Below are 24,700 nucleotides of genomic sequence, written 5' to 3'. Positions count from 1 at the left end.
TGTCTCTGTGTGAGACTGTCGGTGTGTCTCTGTGTGAGACTGTCGGTGTGTCTCTGTGTGAGACTGTCGGTGTGTCTCTGTGTGAGACTGTCGGTGTGTCTCTGTGTGAGACTGTCGGTGTGTCTCTGTGTGAGACTGTCGGTGTGTCTCTGTGTGAGACTGTCGGTGTGTCTCTGTGTGAGACTGTCGGTGTGTCTCTGTGTGAGACTGTCGGTGTGTCTCTGTGTGAGACTGTCGGTGTGTCTCTGTGTGAGACTGTCGGTGTGTCTCTGTGTGAGACTGTCGGTGTGTCTCTGTGTGAGACTGTCGGTGTGTCTCTGTGTGAGACTGTCGGTGTGTCTCTGTGTGAGACTGTCGGTGTGTCTCTGTGTGAGACTGTCGGTGTGTCTCTGTGTGAGACTGTCGGTGTCTGTGTCTGTGCGCGACTGACGACGTGCGTGTGTGACCATGACTGAGGGAGAATGAGAATCCAAGGGACAATCCAGGGGTGAAGCACAAAACGAACCCGTAAACAAACGTCAGTATCTTTTCCCCATCTGTGATATATTGGCTTCTAAAACAAGTCTGCACAAATTCTTCCCAAGTGTCTTCAACTGTGTTTCTGTGCGTGTGTACGTGTATAAATCGTGACATTTGGCAATTCAAAAATATTGCCCCAAAAGGCTTTTTCTTCCGTCCATAGGATTTTTACACGACATTTCAAAGCATCGGCTACGACTGCCTGAGATCAGATTGTATTGGTGCAGGATGAATTACCTGGACCCGCCTGGGTTACCAGGTTGTGATGGATGGTGGTAGTTGTTAGGGATCCTTCAGTACAGAGGTGGAGTATTGTAGTGGTGGTGGGTGAATCCTTCAATTGCAAGATGGGTGGCCATGTTGAAGTAATAGTAGGTGTGTACAATCCTTCTGTAGCAAGTTGCCAGTTTGGTGGGGAGATAGGTGGATGAATGTCTGAGGTGGGTTTGACAATACCCGTGCAGCTTGATGGACCGGCTCCTAGAACTTGAACTCCTTCGTCTGCAGGTTGGAGGCGGGGTCAAAGTTGAAGGTCCCCCCTTGGGTGGCTTCAGGAATTAAACTGGGATCCTCATCAATCTGAGGGAGAAAGAAGAAATGTAAGAGGTGTGTGTGTGTGTGTGTGTGTGTGTGTGTGTGTGTGTGTGTGTTTTATAACTCACATCGTCGCCTGAGAAGTACTGGTCGATGATCTCGAAGGCTAGTTTGTAGATGTCCTCATTCTCATGTTGCTGCAGATTCTCTATCTTCTCCAGACCTTAGAGCAGAGCAGTGGAGGCGCAGTCAGACAACAGAAACATTCCCCTCAGACACACCTTCAGCCATGATGGCAATATACATACACACACCTCCAGACTCCTCTATGATCTCAGCGATGGTGCTGGCCTCGTCCCCGGCCATGATGAGGACGTTCTTGAGGCCGTCTAGGACCACCTGAACCACCTGGGAGTCCTTCACTGACAGCAGGCTGCAGAACGGAGGGATCACATTCTGCTGCACCAGGTACTCCACCTACACATCAACATATCAGAAAATACAGATGTAAGAATTTCTGACAAATAACTCCTGACACGTGTGATTGTGTATCAGGTTCAGTCACTGGGTGCCTACTAGTTCATAAACTCACTGGTATGAATGCTCCAGCTACAGAGGCCCTAGCCTGACAGTGCTAGCCCCATACCTGTCTCTTGTACCTCTGTCCAAGTCAATAGTCTGGCTGATATTGAGGTTGCAGTGTGTGTGTGTGTTACTTTCCTGGTCTTTCCTGCCACTGATGGTGAGGTTGCTGATGGCCCATGCTGCCTCCTTCTGAGTGCCAAAATCCCCCTGCAGACACACAGGCTGTCAGCACTACAGAACAACTCAGTACACAGCAATGACAGAAATATCATCTCTCGCACAGTCAAACGCACACACCAACCACACACCACGGCTCTCACCTTGGCCAGTTGGTGGATGATCAAGGGGACGAGTCCTGCGTCGATCACTGCCTGAACCTGCTGCTGGTTCCCAGCCGTGATATTGGACAAGAACCATACTGCTTCCTGTAAACGAACCAATCACATGCGGTTATGACAGAACACTTTCTGTTAACAGTCTAACCACACACAGTCAAATCAAACAACTTCTTATTGGCAGGACAATCATAGAAAAGCCTTGACATATTGACATAAGCGTCTTCCCTCCTCCCCGTTTCTCTTGACTTTCCCGTTCCCTCTCCTAGGAGAGTGTGCGTGTTCTACCTTATTGATCTTTTCTTTGGGGTGTGTGAGCAGGTTGGGGAAGTGGGAGAGGACGTCACAGTTGAGCACCACCTGTGTCTGCTCGTCTGTCCCAGTCACAATGTTCCCCACCGCCCTCAGAGCAGCCGTCTGCAGGAAGTGACATCACAGCAAGTCAACACCCACAATGTCAGCGTTTCAGAAAATGCATAGAACACCCTGAATGTATTACTTATAAAATGCACAATTTCCTCCCTCCCTTGAAATAAAATCACTGAGCTTTTCCTGAACATATGGCTGCATTTTTCTGCAAAAACTCATAACCATAGTGATCTGTAGAGCCAAGATTTGTTGCTTTTATCAATCCAATCTTAGTAAATCAGTGTTTTTTTCTTCTTCCAGATAGGAAGGAGGTAGGAAATGATGCATTTTATAAGTTCACCATACCAAAGTTTGTTACAGTCTTCTAAAATCAGAATGTTATCAGTTGACGCCTTACCTGAACTTTGACCTCCTGGTGGCTGAGCAGGGGGACAAGGAAGGGGACCACACCAGAGTCTATCACCATCTGAATCTGCTCGTTCCCACCGTCTGTCAGGTAGGACAGAGCCCACACCGTGTCTACAAGGATCTACAAACACACAGTGTTAACCAAGGAGTCCAATAAGTGTTGTTCACTAAAGCAGCTGAGTATGGTAGGGCTTAACATGATGTCAAACTTATGGCAAACCGTTCATTTAGTTGTAATAAACATGTGCAGTGCTTTCAGAAAGTATTCACACCCCTGGACTTTTTCCACATTTTGTTGTTACAGCCTAAATTTAAAATGTATTAAATTGAGATTTGTCACTGGCCTACACACGATAATACCCCATAACGTCAAAGTGGAATTAAGTTATTCAAAATATTTACAAATTAATAAAAAATGAAAAGCTGAAATGTCGTCAGTCAATAAGTATTCCACCCCTTTGTTATGGCAAGCCTAAATAAGTTCAGGAGTAAAAACTTGCTTAACAAGTCACATAAGTTGCATGGACTCACTCCGTGTGCAATAATAGTGTTTAACCTGACTACCTCATCTTCGTACCAAACACATACAATTATCTTTAAAGGTCCCTTACTAGAGTGAATTTCAAACACATATTCAACCGCAAAGACCAGGGAGGTTTTCCAATGCCTCGCAAAGAATATTGGTAGATGGGTAAAAAATAAAAGCAGACATTGAATATCCCGTTGAGCATTATGAAGTTATTAATTACACATTGGATGGTGTATTAATACACCCAGCCACTGCAAAGATACAGGCGTCCTTCCTAACTCAGTTGCCGGAGAGGAAGGAAAATCGCTCAGGCATTTCACCATGAGGCCAATGGTGACTTCAAAACAGGTATAGAGTTTAATGGCTGTGATAGAAGAAAACTGAGGATCGATCAACAACAAGGTAGTGAGTGGCCGAGTTACAGTTTTGATCTAAATCTACTTAAAAATCTATGTCAAGAACTGAAAATGGTTGTCTAGCAATGATCAACAACCAATTTGACAGGGCTTGAAGAATTTTGAAAATAATAATTTAAAAAAAGAAAAAAAAGAAATGAAAAAAATGGGCAAATGTTGCACAATCCAGGTGTGGAAAGCTCTTAGAGATTTACCCAGAAAGACACACACCTGTATTGGCTGCCAAAGGTGCTTCTACAAAGTATTGACTCGGGGGTTTGAATACCTATGTCAATGAGATACATTTCTGCATTTCATTTTCAATAAATGTGCAAAGATGTCAAAAAACTTTTCACTTTGTCATTATGGGGTATTGTGTGTAGATGGGTGAGATATATATATTTTTTAAAGTATTTAATACATTTTGAATTCAGGCTGTAACAACACAATGTGGAATAAATCAAAGGGTGTGAATACTTTGAAGGCACTGTATGCTCTCATACTTACATTTATATCTGTGTGGTATATAAGAACACACAGCGCTGGGAGAAGCTGGGAAAGAGACGAAAAACAAGTGGAGAGAGGAGAGTCAAAAGCAGACTGGAAATGTGGCCATGTAAAGTCATGTAGCTAAACATTCCCCCTAGTGATACGTGATTTGTCTGACTAGCTGGAGAAAGCACCACTATAACTCTACTCATAAATTGGAATACCTAATGGCACTGGAGGAGATGACTGACATTTTACGGGCCCCTAACCAATTGTGAGTTTTTTCACATCGTTTGTAACTTATTTTGTACATAATGTTGCTGCTACTGTCTCTTACGACTGAAACGAGCTTCTGGATATCAGAACAGCGATTACTCACCTCGCACTGGCCAAATTTTTTCTTCTTTAATTAGTCTGACGTGAAGGAAATACGGTTTCTCCCGGACCAGGCCCAAAGCCCCGTCATTCGTATGAAGAAAAAGACGGAATACAGGGGGTGCAGATCCGGGTGCCTTGTGAGAATTTGTTGGCGTGTGGGTAACCCGCCTCTACCATCTGTTCTATTGGCCAACGTGCAATCACTGGAGAATAAACTGGATGAGCTCCGTTCGAGACTATCCTACCAAGGGGACATTAAAAACGGTATTATCTTATGTTGTTTCACTGAGTAGTAGCTGAACGACGACATGGATAATAGAGCTGGCTGGGTTTTCCGTGCACCGGCAGGACTGAACAGCTACGTCCGGTAAGACGATAACAACTGGTGCGCGATGTCTCGAGGTACTGCTTATCTCATGATAAGCTGCAGATCACACTATCTATATCTTTCGTAGCCATCTTTTACCACCACAAACCAATGCTGACACTAAGACCGCACTCAACGAGCTGTATAGGGCCATAAGCAAACAAGAAAATGCTCACCCAGAAGCGGCGCTCCCAGTTGCCTGGGACTTTAACGCAGGCAAACTTAAATCTGTTTCACCTCATTTCTACCAGCATGTTACATGTGCAACCAGAAAAAAAAAAAACTAGACCACCTTTACTCCACACAGAGACGCATACAAAGTTCTCCCTCACCCTCCATTTGGCAAATCTGACCATAATTCTATTCTCCTGATTCCTGCTTACAAGCAAAACTAAAAACAGGAAGTACCAGTGACTCACTCAATACGGAAGTGGTCAGATGACGTGGATGCTATGCTACAGGACTGTTTTGCTAGCACAGACTGGAATATGTTCCGGGACTCATCCAATGGCATTGAGTACACCACCTCAGTCATCGTTCTCATCAATAAGTGATCGTACGTACATAAGCCATGGATTACAGGCAACATCCACAACGAGCTAAAGGCTAGAGCTGCCGCTTTCAAGGAGCCAGACGCTTATATAAGAAATCCGGCTATGCCCTCAGACGAACCATCAAACAGGCAAAGCATCAATACAGGACAAAGATTGAATCCTACTACACCGGCTCTGACGCTCATCAGAAGTGGCAGGGCTTGAAAACTATTACAGACAACAAATGGAAACCCTGCCCAGTGACACGAGAGTACCAGACAGGCCAAATGCCTTATATGCTTGTGTCAAGGTAAGCAACACTGAAGCGTACATGAGCACCAGCTGTTCCGGAGGACTGTGTAATCACGCTCTCTGTAGCTGATGTGAGCAAGGCCTTTAAACAGGTAAAAATTCACAAGGCCAGATGGATTAACAGGATGTGTACTCAGACCATGCACGGACCAAGTGTCTTCACTGACATTTTCAACCTCACCGAGTCTGTAATACAGCAGGCTTCAAGCAGACCACCATAGTCCATGTGCCCAAGAAAGCAAAGGTTACCTAAATGCCTACCGCCCGTAACACTCCCATCAGTAGCCATGAAGTGCTTAGAAAGGCTGGTCATGGCTCACAACACCATCATCCCAGAAACTCTAGACCCACTCCAATTTGCATACCGCCCCGACAGATGACGCAATCTCAATTACACTCCCCTTTCCCACCTGGAAAAAGGAACACCTCTGTGAGAATGCTGTTCATTGACTACAGCTCAGCGTTCAACACCATAGTGCCCTCCAAGCTCATCACTAAGCAAAGGACCCTGAGACTAAACACCTAACTCTGCAACTGGCTCCTGGACTTCCTGACGTGCCACCCCCAGGTAATAAGGGTAGGCAACAACACATATGCCAGACTGATCCTCAACACGGGGGCCCCTCAGGGGTGCTTAGTCCCTTCCTGTACGCCTTGGTTACCCATGACTGCATGGCCAAGAACGACTCAAACGCCATCATTAAGTTTGCTGACAACACAACTGGTAGGCCTCATCACCGATAACAATAAAACAGCCTATAGGGAGGAGGTCAGAGACCTGGCAGTGTGGTGCCAGGACAACAACCTCTCCCTCAACGTGGTCAAGACAAAGGAGCTGATCGTGGACTACAGGAAAAGGAGTGCCGAACATGCCCCCATTCACATCGACGGGGCTGTAGCCGAGCGGGTGGAAAGTTAAGTTCCTTGGTGTCCACATCACCAACAAACTATTATTGTCCAAACACACCAAGACAGTCGTGAAGAGGGCACGACAATGCCTTTTCCCCCTCAGGAGACTGAAGAGATTGGCATGGGTCCCCAGAACCTCAAAAAGTTGTACAGCTGCACCATTGAGAGCATCCTGACCGGTAGCATCACCGCCTGGTTTGGCAACCTCTTGGCATCCGACCGTAAGACGCTACAGAGGGTGCCAAAACAGGCGGCAAGCGGTGCCGGAGCGCCAAGTCTGGGACCAAAAGGCTCCTTAACCTGTTGAGGACAGAGGGCGCTGTTTTCACTTTGGGGGAAAATCGTGCCCAATTTAAACAGCCTCGTACTCAATTCTTGCGCGTACAATATGCATATTATTATTACTATTGGATAGAAAACACTTTAGTTTCTAAAACCGTTTGAATTATATCTGTGAGTAAAACAGAACTCCCTTTGCAGCAAACTTCCTGACAGGAAGTGGAAAATCTGAAATCGATGCATTCTTCTAGGGGCTGCCTATTAAAGTCCTTGTTATTTATTAGTTTAGATGCACTTCATACGTCTTCCACTAGATGTCGACAAGCAGTGAGAGAAGAAATTGAGTGTGTAACTTGATCTGGACTCGAATTATAGCTCTTGGCATGAAGTGTCACCAGTTTCCTGTTTTCTGGAGAGCGCGAGGAGGGACCTGGATTTGCCTTTTGATAAGCTGCCGTTATGGAAGACTAATATACCCGGCTTTGATTTTATTTGATACATGTGACAATATCATCGTAAAGTATGTTTTTTCAATATAGTTTAATCAGATTATTGAAAATTTTTCGGGAGTTTTGCCGTGTTCCGTTCTCTTCCGTTTGTTGACATGGAGAGATTCGCGCCACTTGGCAAGTGTGCTTGCTAAATCGAGAGGGAAAAAGGCCGTTCTAAATCCAAACAACGATTGTTCCCGACAAAGGACCCCTTGTACAACATTCTGATGAAAGATCAGCAAAAGTAGGACCCATTTTATGATGCTATTTCATATATCTGTCGAACATGTTGTGCTAGTCGTTTGCGCCCAGCTTTTGGGTACTCTCTCGCTATACCTAAGCTGGATGTCGTAATGAAGTTATTTTTAGAATTCTAACACGGCGATTGCATTAAAAACTAGTGTATCTATCATTTCCTATACAACATGTATTTTTTAGTTATGTTTATGAATAGTCATTTGGTCAGAATACGTGTGTCAGAAAAAGTGTCAGAAAAATATCCGGACGTTGTGGGAAAAATATGCTAAGTTAGCACAATGTATAACCACTGATTTCAGCTCTAAATATGCACATTTTCGAACAAAACATAAGTGTATGTATAACCTGATGTTATAGGACTCATTTGATGAAGCTTATCAAGGTTAGTCAAAAATTATATATCTTTTGCTGGTTTGTCACGATCGCTAACTTTTACTACTGGGGAATGGCTTGTGTTTCTGGCTATTGTGGTAAGCTAATATAATGCTATATTGTGTTTTCGCTGTAAAACACTTAAGAAATCGGAAATATTGGCTCGATTCACAAGATGTTTGTCTTTAATTTGCTGTACACCATCGATTTTTCAGAAATGTTTTATGATGAGTATTTAGGTATTTGACGTTGTGTCTGTAATTATTCTGGCTGCTTTCGGTGCAATTTCTGACTGTAGCTGCAATGTAAACTATGATTTTTACCTGAAATATGCACATTTTTCGAACAAAACATAGATTTATTGAATAACATGTTATAAGACTGTCATCTGATGAAGTTGTTTGTTGGTTAGTTTGGTTGGTTCTTGGTTAGTTAGGTTGGCTTTGTGCATGCTACCTGTGCTGTGAAAAATGTCTGTCCTTTTTTGTATTTGGTGGTGAGCTAACATAAATATATGTGGTGTTTTCGCTGTAAAACATTTTAAAAATCGGACATGTTGACTGGATTCACAAGATGTGTATCTTTCATTTGCTGTATTGGACTTGTTAATGTGTGAAAGTTAAATATTTCTAAAAAATATATTTTGAATTTCGCACTCTGCCTTTTCAGTGGAATGTGGGAGGAGTTCCGCTGGCGGAATGCCAGAGCCAGACAGGTTAACTTCTTGACGCTAGGGGCCAGAATAGTTTTTTATTTATTTTAAAATAACGTTCCCAAGGTAAACAGACTTTCTCAGGCCCAGATCGTAGAATATGCATATAATTTACAGATTACGATAGAAAACACTACAAAGTTTCCAAAACTGTCAAAATATTGTCTGTGAGTATAACAGAACTGATTCTGCAGGCGAAACCCTGTGGAAATCCAACCCGGAAGCACTTTTTCATTTTTTAAAAATCCCTGTTTCATTGCCTGCCCCTCTTCCATTTAAAGGGGTATCAACCAGATTCCTTTCCAATGGCTTCCTCAGGCTGTGACCAGGCTTTAGACATAGTTTCAGGCTTTTATTTTGAAAAATGAGCGAGATTTTTCAAAACGAGTCAGGTGTCCTTTGATTAGTTCCTGCGCGCAAGAGGGGATGCTCGACATTTTCTTTCCCTCTTTTATTGAATAGTTTACCGTCCGGTTGAAATATGATCGATTATGTATGTTAAAAACAACCTGAGGTGTGATTATAAAAAACATTTGACATGTTTCTACGAACATTAGAGATACGTTTTGGAATTGTCTGCCTTTCAGGAACGGAACAAGGCTGTGGTTTTCTGAACATAACGCGCAACCCAAATGCCGTTTTTTTGTTATAAAACTAATATTTATCGAACAAAAATAACATTCATTGTGTAACTAGGAGTCTCGTGAGTACAAACATCCGAAGATTATCAAAGGTAAGCGATTAATTTTATTGCTTTTCTGACTTTAATGACCAAGCTAATTTTAGGCTAACTGTTCTAGCATTGATTGGTACACTCACAAACGCTTGGATTGCTTTCGCTGTAAAGCATATTTTCAAAATCTGACATGATAGGTAGATTATCAACAACCTAAGCTGTGTTTTGGTATATTTCACTTGTGATTCCATGATTATAAATATTTTTAGTATTATTTTTGAATTTGGCGCTCTGCAATTCAGTGGTTGTTTAGGAAAATGATCCCGGTAACGGGATCCGTAGCGTCAAGAAGTTTTTAACAGCTTCTACCCCCAAGCGATAAGACCGCTGAACAATTGAACAAATGGCCACCCTGACTATTTGCATTTGATCGGAATACACACGTACCTCCTGTACTGTTTCCATGGGGGGCGGTGGGTCCTTGTTGCGGCAGAGGTTGACAATGACCCAGGTGACGTTACGGAGGAAAGTGATGGGGATGGAGGGGTTAATGAAGGACAGCAGGGGCTTGACCACGCCCAAGGAGATGACGTAATCCCTGCACTGTGGCCCGTCGCCTGGAGGAGGAGCATCACAGGTCAAAGGCCATCATTGGGGCACCAGTTTTTCCTGGTCCGGTCACATGGTTAGTCATTACAGAAGAAACACACAAACATAACTTTAAAGATGTGTTAACTGTATCAGCCATACTCACCTATGATGTTGCCTAGCGCCCACACGGCCTGTTCACACACATTGTGATGCGGAGAGTGGAGCAGCCGCAGGAACAGGGGAACAGCATCTGTGCATGAGTACAAACACAGTTAGGAATTGACAATTTAACACACACAAAGAGAAACATTAGCAAAGCCCAGACAGTTAGAATAACAGCGGAGCAGAATGACCGCAGGGTGAACTTACTGGATTTGACCACAGCCTGGGTCTGTTGTGACGTGCCAGACGCTATGTTGGTCAGGGCCCAGGCTGCCTCAAACTGAAGAGACGGACTGGAGGAGAGAAAGGAGGGGGGAGAGTGAGAAAGATCATTCTAGGGCTTCCATGAATATGAACGTGTCTTTCTCCTAACCCTGCCCTCGCTTCTTCCTCCTCTTCAGTCCACACCAACACACAATGTGTGTGTAAACAATGGTGTGTTGGGTTGCAGTGCCCGCTGTGCTCCAGGAATTTCAGTGTCTGTCTGACAGACTGCAGCAGTCGCCATGACAGCTGTGCATCCGCAGCTCATCGCTCTGGTAACCCTCCAACCCCTGCGCCCTCCTGTACTGACTCCTGGGTGTGTGCGCGCGTCTGTCCCTTTCATGACCACAAGGTCCTGTGTGTGTGTGTGTGTGTGTGTGTGTGTGTTTGGCCCTGAACACAACAAGGTCCTGGGAATGGGGGAAATCCAGAGGACAGGAATGCTCTTTTATTTGGATTGGCACTGGACGGCAGGGCCAACGGACCACCCTGTGCCTCACACACACACAAAGAAGCATGCACGCACACACACACACACACACTAGTAGCCCCTCTACATCATGTATCCTAGCCAGTCTTCAGTAATCCCAGTAAAATGTCCCAACAGTGCATTAGTAGAGACCATCCAGGGGAGGACATTGGGTTAACGCATCAGCAGACTCACTTGTCGTCTCTCTCCAGACATTTGACTAAGATGGGCAGGATGCCAGACTTTATCAAGTCATCAATGGGAGGGTTTCTGTCACTGGAGAGGAGTTTTCTGACAGACACAAAAACAGGAAAATTTATGTTTCAAATCATGGAATACAAAACAGGGTGAGAGGTTCAAAACAGAGAAGAGATCTCACACACACTTACCTGGCAGCCTGTACGGCACTAAGCTGGACCACAGCATTATCACTGGTGGCGTTCTTCAGAGAGAGAGAGAGAACAAGTTACAGCATCACACTCTCACAGGAGGAGGGAGAACAAAGGAGATACAAGTTGTCACTATTCTTTGTTTGTACACAAAGTTGAGCCTTACCTGTAAGATGGCCTCCAGTGTGACATTTTGCTGCAAATGGGGGGAAGGGATGGGACAAAAGCAGTACCAAGTTACAGATAAACAACATCAGCAACATGGGGGAAGGGGATACAATTCACATAAACATCTGGCTACTTCACACTGATCGGTCAACATGTCAATGATACACACACAGTCTGTCCCTCTCGGTCTCGCTCCACACGCCAGTGTTTTCAGAGCGCTGTGTTTCCTGTGCTGCCAAGTTGGTGTGTTGGCTGGCTGGTTGAGGCTGAATGAGCTCACAGGCTGAGAATGCCATGCTACTCCATCATAACCATACATCACCTGGTAGCAGCTAGGTCAGGTCAGGTCAGGCCAGGCCAGACCCTATTCCTCATCTCATTAGCTCAATGACAGGGCTCCAGTCAGCAGGGTGACAAGGCTTTGAGCACGATACATTATACAAACCCTAGAGAAGCCATGGGGGCATTGGAGAGACCAGGGGGGCTTAAGGACGCATGTCTAGATTACAACATCATACATAGAAACGTATTGTATAGAGCTGACACAATGTCCAATGCCAGTAGCTCTTCAGGAGAAATGGCCACACCTTCCCTGTCCAAACAGACAGAAATGTACTGCCTAGATTCTCTATCTGGAACAAGCCTCTCATCCCACTGCAATGGCAAATGGGTCGCTAAAGTGGAACACAGACATCCCACATACCCCTTTGAAGTCGGAGTCGAAGTCGGAGTCCTCCAGACTGTCCTCCTGTGGGACATTCCTCTTCTTCAGGAGATGCTCGTCTCGTTTGTTCTGACGGAAGAGAGGGGAGGGACAAGAGAATAAAACACACTGATGAATACTCAAATACGCGACAGAGTAGCAGCGCAAACTCCTACAGCAAACTTTTTGTGACTGCGAGACAGATAAAGGTTGAAAAACAGCTGGCCCTCGCATCAATAGAATGTGTGTACTGGTGTATGTTGGGGTCATCTCTGGAACCTTTGTCCCCTGTACGGAGAGACTAAGTACAAACCCGGTGTTGTTATGAGGGATGTCCCCTATAGAGACACACTAATCAAAACACCCCCAATTAAAACACACAAAAAACATAGGCATACACTCCTAGAAAGTTGAGGAGCAGGCACCGTGAGACACACCCATACTGGTGTTGAATAGAGCGTGAAAAAGACAGACACAGCCGGTCGGCATGTGAGTCAGTGGTAGGGAGGGAGGGAGGGAGGAGAATCCCTTGGCCTACATTCCAGTGTGTGCTGCAGTGCTGGGCCGTGCGTCACTGCTGGTGACTAACCATCCCTGTGCTGCTCTCTGCTCTGGCATAATGGAATGTGGAGCCAGACTACGGCAGCACACTAACTCGGCTCTTTCTTTTTCGCTCTCTCACTGAATTAGGCCCTAAACTAGTTTCTAGCCATGTCTCCCTCTCTTCCTCAATGGTAACTTAGCAACGACTACAGGCGATTGTTTTAACCTCAGAGAAAGAAAAAAAAACGTGTGAAGAGGAAGGAGAGTGAGGAGTGTGTCAAAGCCCTGAGGGGGGTTTACAGGGGAAGAGTTGGGGGAGGGGGAAGTAAGATTCAAAGCCCTGACCAGGGGACTCGTGTCAGAGATCACCAAGTCAACATGAGAGCAGCGAATTGTTGGATGTATGACTGACAGGGATACCTGCCAATCACCGGAGAGGAGAAGAGAAACCCTTCAGTCTCTGGCTCGTCACAACACAGGGCTGCACGATATGGGCAAATCATCTAACAGGTTTTTTTTGTGAAGAAAATTGTGACTGCGATTTTGATCAAAACACTTGGGTGAACTGTTGAAATCATAAAAATAAAATTGGTATTCCGATTCTATGGTTGGCATTGTGTGGCATGACAACTAATGACAAAGACAGGTAGAGTAGAAGTTGTGACAGGGTATGACCCAAAGTGTTAGTCAAAGTTTCCCAGGGGACCCTTATTATATTTGAATGTTACATTCATGGTGTTGCACATGTCAATATTGCAATTTCGATTCAACTTTGATTCATTGTGCAGCCCTATTACAAAGGTGTAAGTAAATGCATGACAACCATACTAATTGGGTGTATTGTAGCCATTACACGGTTCCGATTTAGGCATCCACATCAAATAGGCAAGCACAGCGAGCACCTCAGGATAGATTACATCTGGATATTGTTGTAAATCTCTGCTAATCTCCATGGACTGCCATCTAATCTAGGTTTCAGCATCCTGATGATGTTGTCTGTTAATGTTCACCAAATCTGGATAGTACAGTGACATTACATAGGTATGCAGATCAAGGCGAATGGTAGTGGGCATGTGGAGGGACTTAGGCATGGACTGTATATTTGGAAATAGCCACGGGATGGTTTATCAATTCCATTGAAACCATTTTTTTTTTAAATACACTTCAATATTTTTAGCTACTTAAGTAAATACCTGCAGTCAACTTGTGCAATATGTTAGTAGATAAAGAAGATTGCGTTCTTCATTTCACCGGTCACATCATTTTTGATTATGAAGCTTAACGGTAGTACCCGTTCACGTGGTGTTTGTTTACAAGCACACAACAATGAGAGACCGGAGCCTTGTGACTCACTTGCTGCTGTGCAGCACGAGCCAGGTGATCTAGTTCCAGTGTGGAATTCACAACTAGCCCAGTTAGCCCTGTTAGATATCTGATAACTATTAATTTAACTGTCTAAAATGTGCTAAATGCCCTACAGTTGTGCATTTGGTTTGCTAATTTAGTAGCTAGTTAGCTATCTAGCTAAGTGGTTAGCTTCTTCCAAAATCAAGCTTTGCTTGCTGGTAACAGCAGAGAACCCCCTCCTGGAGCAAGAGCCTTGCTGTCAAATATTTGTTTTGTGCGTGCAGCAAACTGGGCAGCATTCTTTTGTTACTTGTATAACTGGGATGAGCTGGGATGTCTGTCCTGAAAAGAGTTTAGGTCAGAGACTGTATAAAATGTTTGCAAAGCACTCGTTAGCATTTAATGGGATTTTACATGTACTTGTTAGCACTGCTAACATGCAAATTAAAAAGGCTCAGTGGGGGTTGAAAATTGCGCCCTTTGTGTTCAGTTATAACCAAATATACCGGTACGGCACAAGGTCAGTGTGACAATCTGGATACTGCCCAAGCCTAGAGGGAGCAGCTGAATGACAAAGGCAATATCTACCTGCAGCAAATCACCGCAGTGGGCAAAACAAAGAAACCTAACTACTTAGTTTACGGTTATGGAAAAAGAGGAGTAGGCAGTTTACAGGGATCAGAGGCCAATCCAGAGAGGTGAAATATCATGTTTGGGTCATGGTCAGAAAATGAGGGGGTCAAATTGGGGTTAGTGCCCCCATAGAGGAATCATTCTGGATGGATTGAGACGAATACCAAGTCTGTGTCTGGGGCAAGACACAGGGTGAGAAAGGAACAGCCCGTCTATTGATCTGTGTGTGTGTGTGTGTGTGTGTGTGTGTGGTAAGCAGGGAGGTCAATATTAATATAGGGAGCCGTGGAAGTACGCCCACAAATTGTGCATCACCAAAATATAAAATCAGGCTTCTTCTCTCACCTTCCTCAGCTCGACTGTCACGTCATTTCGATGTCTTCTCATAGACTGGAACACAAACACACAGGGAGCAATATGAGACAGACACGATAATTCATTGATAACACATTTTAAAAATATAACATCCCTCTCTCTGGACTTCTTAATGGCACAAATTGCTTTTGGAAGCAGCATGAAGAGATACTAGAAAGTAATATAGGTATAGGTCAGAACATAGGAATTGAGGGGTAAAATGTGTAAGCAATAGGCTAAAAGCATAAGTTACACACACCACTTGATATCGTAATGGTTCAGGTTAATCAATGTGTGTTTGTGTAATGGTAATGTGTTCTTAGTACACTCATGACTGTGAGCTGGTCTCAGATCTTGTGACTGTGCGCTGCGGTTCATATTGCCATCCTAAATAGCCCCTTACGTCACGTGGGCCAGTCACATCATCCCAGCCTTGGTCTGGTCTTGACCCTGTCTGGGGAGGCTGAGGAGCAGAGAACCAGAGGGAGACCCCTCCTTTCTCTAACAACCAAACATTGACCCAGCCAAAGCACCTGTCTCTCTCAGAGCACCTTTCTCACCTAGATCAGCAGAGGGCAAGTGTGGGTCTGTGCAGGCTTTTGTTATAGCCAAGCACTAACACACCTGATTCAGATTGAAGACTATGATTAACAGATACAGGCCTTCAGAAAAGTATTCACACCCCTTGACGTTTCCACATGTGTTACAGCCTGAATTTAGATTTTTATTTACAAATTCACTTGAAATGAAAAGCTGAAATGTCTTGAATCAAGTATTCAACCCCTTTGTTATGGCAGGCCTAAATAAGTTCAGGAGTAAAAATGTTCTTAACAAGTCCCATAAGTTGCATGGACTCACTGTGTGCAATAATAGTGTTTAACATTGGTTTTGTACGACTACCTCATCTCTGTACCCCACACATACAGATAATTGTAAGGTCCCTCAGCCGAGCAGTGAATTTCAAACACTGAGTCATCCACAAAGACCAGGGAGGTTTTCCAATGCCTCGCATAGGTCACCTATCGGTAGATGGGGAGAAATAGATAAAAGGTAACATTGAATATCCATTTGAGCATGGTGAAGTTATAAATTACACTTTGGATGGTGTTTCAATACACCCAGTCACTACAAAGACACAGGTGTCCTTCCTAACTCAGTTGCTGGAGAGGAAGGAAACCACTCATAGATTTCACCACGAGGCCAAACGTGACTTTAAAACAGTTGCAGAGTTTAATGGCTGTGATAGGCGAAAACTGAGAACGGATCAACAACATTGTACAGTACATTCAGGAAATTCTTCAGGCCCCTTTACTTTTTCCACATTTTGTTACGTTACAGCCTTATTCTAAATCATCAAATCTACACACAATACCCCATAATGACAAAGCGAAAAGAGGTTTTTAGAAATGTTTAAACTGAAATACCTTATTTACTTAAGTATTCAGACCCTTTGCTATGACACTTGAAATTGAGCTCAGGTGCATCCTGATTCCATTGATCATCTTTGAGATGTTTCTATAACTTTATTGGAGTCCACCGGTGGTAAATTGTCTATACAAGGTCCCACAGTTGACAGTGCATGTTAAGAGCAAAAACCAAGCCATGAGGTCGAAGGAATTGTCCATAGAGCTCCGAGACAGCATTGAAGGTCCCCTCCATCACTCTTAAATGGAAGAAGTTTGGAACCACCAAGACTGTGCAATCGGGGGAAAGGGTCTTGGTCAGGGAGGTGAACAAGAACCCAATGGTCACTCTGACAGAGCTCCAGAGTTCCTCTGTGGAGAATCTTCCAGAAGGACAACCATCTCTGCAGCACTCCACCAATCAGGCCTTTATGGTAGAGTGGCCAGGCGGAAGCCACTCCTCAGTAAAAAAGGCACATGACAGCCCACTTAATGTTTGCCAAAAAGACTCTCAGACCATAAGAAACGAGATTCTCTGGTTTGATGAAACCAAGATTGAACTCTTTGGCTTGAATGCCAAGCGTCACGCCTGGAGGAAACCTGGCACCAAACCAACAATGAAACATGGTCATGGCAGCATCATGCTGTGGGGATGTTTTTCAGCGGCAGGGACTGGGAGACTAGTCAGGATCGAAGGGAAGATGACAAGAGAAAACCTGCTCCAGAACGCTCAGGACCTCATACTGGGGTGAAGGTTCACCTTCAACAGGACAACGACCCTAAGCACACAGCCAAGACAATGCAGGAGTGGCTTCAGGCCAAGTCTCTGAATGTCCTTGAGTGGCCCAGCCAGAGCCCGGACTTGAACCCAATCTAACATCTCTGGAGACCTGAAAATAGCTGTGCAGCAACCTGACAGAGCTTGAGTTGATCTGCAGAGAACAAATGGGAGAAACTCCTCAAATACAGGTGTGCCAAGCTTGTAGAATCATACGCAAGAAGACTCAAGGCTGTAATTGCTGCCAAAAGTGTTTCAACAAAGTACTGAGTAAAGGGTCCGAATACATGTGTAAAATGTCATATTTCAGGTTTTTTTTTACATTTTAATACATTTGCAGAAATTTCTAAAAATAAAAATATATGTTTTTGCTTTCTCATTATGGGTTATTGGGTGTAGATTGATGAACATTTTTATATTCAATTTTAGAATAAGGCTGTAATGTAACAGAATGTGGGAAAAGTCTAGGGGTCTGAATACTTTCCGAATGTACTGTAGTTACTCCACAATACTAACATAAATGACAGTGAAAAGGAACCCTGTACAGAATAAAAATATTCCAAAGCATGCATCTTGTTTGCAATAAGGCACTAAAGTAAAACTGAAAAAAAATGTGGCAAAGAAATTCACTTTATGTACTGAATACAAAGTGTTGTTTGGGGCAAATCCAACAACACGTAACTGAGTACCATGCTTCATATTCTCAAGTATGGTGGTGGCTGCATCATGTTATGGGTAGGCTTGTCGTCGGCAAGGACTGGGGAGTTTAGAATGGAAAGAAACAGAATAGAGCTAAGCACAGGCAAAATCCTAGAGGAAAACCTGGTTCAGTCCGCTTTCCAACAGACACAAGGAGACAAATTCACTTTTCAGCAGGACAATAACCTAAAACACAAAGCCAAATATACATTGGAGTTGATTACCAAGACGACATTGAATGTTCCTGAGTGGCCTAGTTAAATGTTTTCAAAAATGTTTTCACTTTGTCGTCATGGGGTATTGTGTGTAGATGGGTGAGAAAAATATATATTTAATTCAGGCTGTAACACAAAATGCGTAATAAGACAAGGGGTATGAATACTTTCTGAAGGCACTGTACATATATTAGGCTGTAGTCTAAATATAGCTTGACCGGTGAGCAGTGTCCTGAGCCAACAGTGAGTGTTACTCCTGGATATGGTGTACTGGGGTGAACATTAAGGCACAGAACACTGACTGAGCAAGTTCAAACACATTAGAATTTACAGAGAAAAACAGATATCTGATAAGTAATGCTCATGGCTCAACCATAAGCTGAGCTGCATCTCACATGATATCCCATAAGGCTGTTCATCGAGAGACTGTTGAACAGAGGAATTGGTCAAAGCAGTCCCTTCTGCTGGTGCAGTTTCAGATCATCCTAGAGGTTAAGGTCAGGATTAGGTAACCTCATCCTAGATCTGTGGTTATGAGCAAGTTCATCCTAGATCAAACCACAATGATTGATTTTCCCAGTACTCACCATACTGACGTACTATAGAGTGGGTGCCAGACTGTTTCTGTATTCAACTAAGCTACATTGTGTCCTTGCCAAGACAACGGCACTTTGGCCAGAGCAGAAACACCCATACTACCATTCATATAACGATAGCTACAGTATTCATACTCAGTAGCCTATTTGTAAAATCTAGCAGAAACACTTAAGTTAAATTCTGAAGGGGGAGGATGATGCATTTCTTGACTAATCCTAAAAACCATTGCAGGAACACATAACTCCCAGGTCATAGATCAGTGCTGCTAAGGGGCTTCTTCTACCTCCTGGCCCCTCTAGAGGGCCACAGATCGGGTTGTACCTCCAGTGAGAACCCAAGCCAGACCTCCAGGATGCCCGAAATAGCCCCAGTGGTGCACGTGGCCATGTCTGTCATAGTAGCCATGTGTTTGTCACGTTGGCTCTAAGCTTCAAAACAACAACCTATGAGACTGGTCCACTTCCCATGGTTTTAGATGGCTCCCAAAGACAATCAACTCTAATTCAACAATTACTCAGAAAACCCATTCATTCATACAGTGGGGGTATCCCAAATATAACTATTTGTACAACTCTGTAAAGAGAGAAATGTGTGTGCTATTGTCGAATATGGCACGGCTAACCACTATGAATGCATGAGGTCAGCATGCCATAGTTTTTAATAAGGTTACCACTACTAGCATCGGCTGAAAACAATGACAGCTTTCGTGATGATGACTACACAGCCACGAGATACAGAACAATACAGATAACAAGCTATTGATGGTGGAAGCGGCAAGTAAACAGATTCAGGCAATTAACAACATCATCACCTAGTTAGCTAGCTACATAAGAATATTTTCTGCACAGGCCGTTGTTCAAATGACAATTTTAGCTGGCTAGCTTGCTAGTTCACAGTTCATTACGGCAGGATGATTCTGACCTTGCCTGACAGACTGATACCTCAGATTAATGCCATACATTTGTTTGGAAAATTTACTGTCACAAGCTTTAGAAGCAAGAATGTTGAATACAATTATATTTTAATGTACTGCACCAGTTGAATGTGCTGTTGATCCTCTTGTTTACACTGAGCTGCACTGGGATCGGAAAGTCATCAAGGTTATATTAAGACACTGCAGAGCAGGCGCACAATATAAAATGTACATCAATGCAGGGATGGGATATACCACTGTACATTTTACCTTTACCCAAACTGATATATCGAAAAGATTGAAATACAGCTGGTTTTCCGAAAAGCTGCCCATTTCATCCTCATGCTAGCTAGCAGTAACCACAGCAGCCATTATGGAATGGCACATGGCATTGAACAACAAAGGAGCTGATTGGCTGACGCTGCCATTCCAAAATGGTTGCTGTGGCTACTGCTATGACAATGAGGACGGAAATGGGAGTTTTCTGGAAAAATTTGCAGTATTTCAATCTTCTCCATGTATCATTTTCGATCAAGGAAAATGTGGAGTACAGTGGTATATCCCATTCCCTACATTGAGGTACGTTTTCCGACCCATATCTCACACCTGCTAGGCCGTGTGTCCCTGATGGCGTTCCGACCCCAGTGTAGGTCAATGTAAACAAGCGTAACTGTAGGGTCGGAATCATCGGTCTAATTATGGTTGGATATAGGTGCTAGCAAAAAAGACAAGTTATCAAGGGGGTCTAATTAGCTAATAGATAGCCAAACCAGCTAGATTAGCTAGTTATCGACATATACTCTAGCTACTCTGGCTTATGCTAGTTGGGCTGTCAACTCTAACGTGAGTTTGCTTTCAAAACCGGTGGTACGATAGCTTAGTTAGGTAACGTTAATCAGCTAACATTAGTTACCTAGGCTAGAGCTTTTCGTTGTCGGTGAAACCGGCTGACATTTCAAACTATTTGATGGAGAATAAGGGCCGTAAACCACGCCCGTTCGTTATGATGACGAATAAAAGGAGGATATTCCGGATAAACTCAGCACACAACAGCAGGCTGGCGGTGAATAGCTAGCTAACTTAGTTGACTAGCCAGGCTTCATCAAAAGAATGGCAGACAAGGCCGGGGAAGATAGCCGGTGTCTTAAAATAAAATCCTACACGTCTCATTGTCTAAACCACCCTATCGAAATGCACTCCTACCTCGACATCGCGTCCCTTGTTTTTGAAGCTCTTGATACGGTGGTTATCCAAGCCGGCGTTTTCTGCCATGGCTGTTTGCTGGTTAAGAGTACTCCGGCGTTCGTGATCTCCAGTGAAAGACAGAGCAACTACGCGTCGGAGTACAGGGAGTGGGCGGCTACGGTAGCAGAAAGGGAGGAGCTCCGAGACCGGTTGTCCTATTTTTGATGGACTCCCTGACGTCGCACAGAGACAGATGCTATGTTAACGTGCCAGTCGGAACTAAGAAACTCAGAAATGTCCGACATGCTAACTGGTTGTACTTATACACGTGTCGCGTTCAACGAAATTGCAAGTCGGAAATATCAGAGTTTCCTAGTTCCGACTAGAATTTGAACGCGGCAAAAGCATCACCAACATAGAGATCGTTCGTCAAGATACTTCTCCGGTGCGGTATGTGTGGTTAATCACGTTACATTTTGTGATACAATTTTTAAAGGGGACAATTTAAAATATGCACCACGAACTAACCCTACACTTAGAGTGCTTTCGGGAAATATTCAGACCTCTTTACTTCTTCCACATGTTATTACATTACCGTCTTATTCTAAAATGGATTAAATAGTTTTTTCCCTCACCAATCTACACACAATACCACATATGACAAAGCAAAAACAGGTTTTTAGAAATGTTTACAAATTAATTACAAATAAAAAAATATCACATTTACATAAGTATTCAGACCCTTTACTCAGTACTTTGTTGTAGCACCTTTGGCAGCAATTACAGCCTCAAGTCTTCTTGGGTATGATGCTATAAAGTTGGCACACCTGTATTTTGGGAGTTTCTCCCATTGTTCTCTGCAGATTCTCTCAAGCTCTGTCAGGTTTGCCGGGGAGCTCCTCTGCACAGCTATTTTGAGGTCTCTCCAGAGAAGGTCGATCGGCCTCAAGTCCGGGCTCTGGTTGTGCCACTCAAGGACATTCAGAGACTCCTGCATTGTCTTTGTTGTTTGCTTAGGGTTGTTGTCCTGTTGGAAGGTGAACCTTTGCCCCAGTCTGAGGTCCTGAGCGCTCTGGAGCAGGTTTTCATCAAGGATCTCTCTGTACTTTGCTCCGTTCATCTTTCCCTCGATCCTGACTAGTCTCCCAGTCCCTGCCACTGAAAAACATCCCCACAGCATGATGCTGCCACCACCACGCTTCACCGTTGGGATGGTGCCAGGTTTCCTGCAGACACGACGCTTGGCATTTAGGCCAAAGAGTTTCAATCTTGGTTTCATCAGACCAGAGAACCTTGTTTCTCGTGGTCTGAGAGTCTTTAGGTGTTTTTGGGCAAACTCCAAGTGGGCTGTCATGTGCCTTTTACTGAGGAGGGTCTTCTGTCTTGCCACTCGACCATAAAGGCCTGATTGGTGGAGTGCTGCCGAGATGGTTGTCCTTCTGGAAGGTTCTCCCATCTCCACAGAGCAACTCTGGAGCTCTGTCAGAGTGACCATCGGCTTCTTGGTCACCTCCCTTACCATGGCCCTTCTCCCCCGATTGCTCAGTTTGGCCGGGCGGCCAGCTCTAGGAAGAGTCTTGGTGGTTCCAATCTTCTTCCATTTAAGAATGATGGAGACCACTGTGTTCTGTGGGACCTTCAATGCTGCAGACATTTTTTGGTACCCTTCCCCAGATCTGTGCCAATCCTGACTCTGAGCTCTACAGACAATTCCTCCTACAAATCTTGTATTGTCTCTGAACAGTTGTTGTGTTTTGTATCTTCTCTCTTTATCTGTCTCTATCTAATACTTGTTTTATTCACTGAATTGTTGACAAAGTAGACTACTATTTCAACATTTTGTGTCAGACCTGGTCTGTACTAAATCTTATTGAGAGAGGTTACCTACACTTTTAAATAGTCTCTGAATAGTTGTTTGCATTCTTACATTGTTACAAAAGTAAGAATCATTGTCAATCAAATAGCCTACTTTGTGTGGGTTTTGAAACACTTTCTGAACAATGTCACATTTTGGATATTTCATTTATTTATATATTTTTATAATATATTATATAATATATTAATATAATATATTATACTTGGTACATTTTGAGTGAGTAATTTTGTCAAATGTACTACAATTTAAATACTCTAGGGTGTTGTGTTGCGTGCTAATTGTTTTTTGAAAGTGAGTGTCTTTACACAATGGAAGACAAAATTACTGTTATTCCTGTTGACATGAATCTGGTGTCATATTAAATAATAGGTTGTGCTCTTTAAAAGTAATTTGTAATTGTCATTTGTTCTTTGTTGTTGAACTATGTCTGTTTGAAATGTGTGACAAAATTATCTTTATCTTGAAAGTGTTCAGTAATCTACAGCAGCACTCTAGAATTCTATTGGGGTCTAAAGGGTTAAATCATTACAATTTTGAAAATCTGCATACACCTTACAGCCACTCATGTACCATGGCCTAACCAATTACATTTTTCCCATCAGGATTTTGTCCCATTCACTACATAGTGATATTGTTAATGACACAGCTAGTGCACTAAGAGAGAGGCCTGTGAAGTGTTTGTGTGCTTACTGTTCACATCAAATTGTCAAAAAGGGGAAACAATACAAGATATTTGTCTAGAGTCTATGATATGTAGCTGCAACCTGGGCTCTGGGGTAGACGTAACATAGTGAAAAATAGATCCGGGACACTCAAATGAATATGATGTGTTACGATTCGTATGGTATGTATTAATTTGTGGATGTACATCATCCATTTTGTATATGTTACGAATTGCAATTTGTACAATAGTTACAAATTTCCTAAACATATACACTACCGTTCAAAAGTTTGGGGTCTCTTCAAAATGTTATTGTTTTTGAAAGAAAAGCACATTTTCTGTCCATTAAAATAACATAAAATTGATCAGAAATACAGTGTAGACATTGTTAATGTTGTAAATGACTATTGTAGCTGGAAACGGCAGATTTTTTATGGAATATCGACATAGGTGTACAGAGGACCATTATCAGCAACCATCACTCCTGTGTTCCAATGGCACATTGTGTTAGCTAATCCAAGTTTATCATTTTAAACGGCTAATTGATCATTAGAAAACCCTTTTGCAATTATGTTAGCACAGCTAAAAACTGTTGTTCTGATTAAAGAAGCAATAAAACTGGCCTTCTTTAGACTAGTTGAGTATCTGAGGCATCAGCATTTGTGGGTTCGATTGCAGGTTCAAAATGGCCAGAAACAAAGACGTTTCTTCTGAAACTCGTCAGTCCATTCTTGTTCTGAGAGATGAAGGCTATTCCATGCAAAAAATTACCAATAAACTGAAGATCTCATACAACACTGTGTACTACTCCCTTCACAGAACAATGACAACTGGCTCTAACCAGAATAGAAAAAGGAATGGGAGGCCCCCGTGCACAACTGAGCAAGAGAACAAGAACAGTAGAAGTCAGAAGTTTACATACACTTAGGTTGGAGTCATTAAAACTTGTTTTTCAACCACCCCACAAATTTCTTGTTAACAAACTATAGTTTGGCAAGCCGGTCAGGACATCTACTTTGTGCATGACACAAGTAATTTTTCCAACAATTGTTTACAGACAGATTATTTCACAATTCCAGTGAGTCAGAAGTTGACATACACTAAGTTGACTGTGCCTTTAAACAGCGTGGAAAATTCCCGAAAATGATGTCATGGCTTTAGAAGCTTCTGATAGGCGAATTGACATAATTTGAGTCAATTGTAGGTGTACCTGTGGATGTATTTCAAGGCCTACCTTCAAACTCAGTGCCTCTTTGCTTGACATCATGGGAAAATCAAAAGAAATCAGCCAAGACCTCAG

The 24,700-nt window shown here is 43.3% G+C and overlaps 1 protein-coding gene across 1 annotated transcript; it reads right to left on the bottom strand.

Annotated features, from left to right (window-relative positions):
• Nucleotides 1-315: 315 nt before the first annotated feature.
• LOC129816745 (importin subunit alpha-4) lies at nt 316-21,214 on the bottom strand. The gene is made up of 17 exons (XM_055871574.1): nt 20,882-21,214; nt 15,065-15,109; nt 12,197-12,286; nt 11,492-11,521; nt 11,326-11,378; nt 11,132-11,227; nt 10,411-10,496; nt 10,205-10,291; nt 9,898-10,067; nt 4,182-4,226; nt 2,740-2,871; nt 2,262-2,390; nt 1,959-2,063; nt 1,776-1,845; nt 1,368-1,532; nt 1,182-1,276; nt 316-1,098 (listed from the first exon to the last, which is right to left on the bottom strand). The coding sequence occupies exons 1-17, from the start codon at nt 20,948-20,950 to the stop codon at nt 1,000-1,002; spliced, it is 1,566 nt and encodes a 521-aa protein (XP_055727549.1). The 5' UTR covers nt 20,951-21,214; the 3' UTR covers nt 316-999.
• Between the last annotated feature and the right edge of the window lie 3,486 nt (nt 21,215-24,700).

This window comes from Salvelinus fontinalis, chromosome 19 (assembly GCF_029448725.1).
Source record: "Salvelinus fontinalis isolate EN_2023a chromosome 19, ASM2944872v1, whole genome shotgun sequence".
Classification (NCBI taxonomy): domain Eukaryota; kingdom Metazoa; phylum Chordata; class Actinopteri; order Salmoniformes; family Salmonidae; genus Salvelinus; species Salvelinus fontinalis.
Note: the sequence above shows the minus strand (reverse complement) of the source record. Positions and strands in the feature narration are given on the sequence as shown.

Bases quoted from the DNA above. Each gene is read 5' to 3' on its own strand.
- LOC129816745 (XM_055871574.1), bottom strand. From the start codon at position 20,950: ATGGCAGAAAACGCCGGCTTGGATAACCACCGTATCAAGAGCTTCAAA. The intron at 10,497-11,131 runs GTGAGTCTGCTG...TCTCTCCTCCAG, and splicing joins TGTCTGGAGAGAGACGACAA to TCCGTCTCTTCAGTTTGAGG. The intron at 1,099-1,181 runs GTGAGTTATAAA...TTTCTCCCTCAG, and splicing joins AGTACTTCTCAGGCGACGAT to ATTGATGAGGATCCCAGTTT.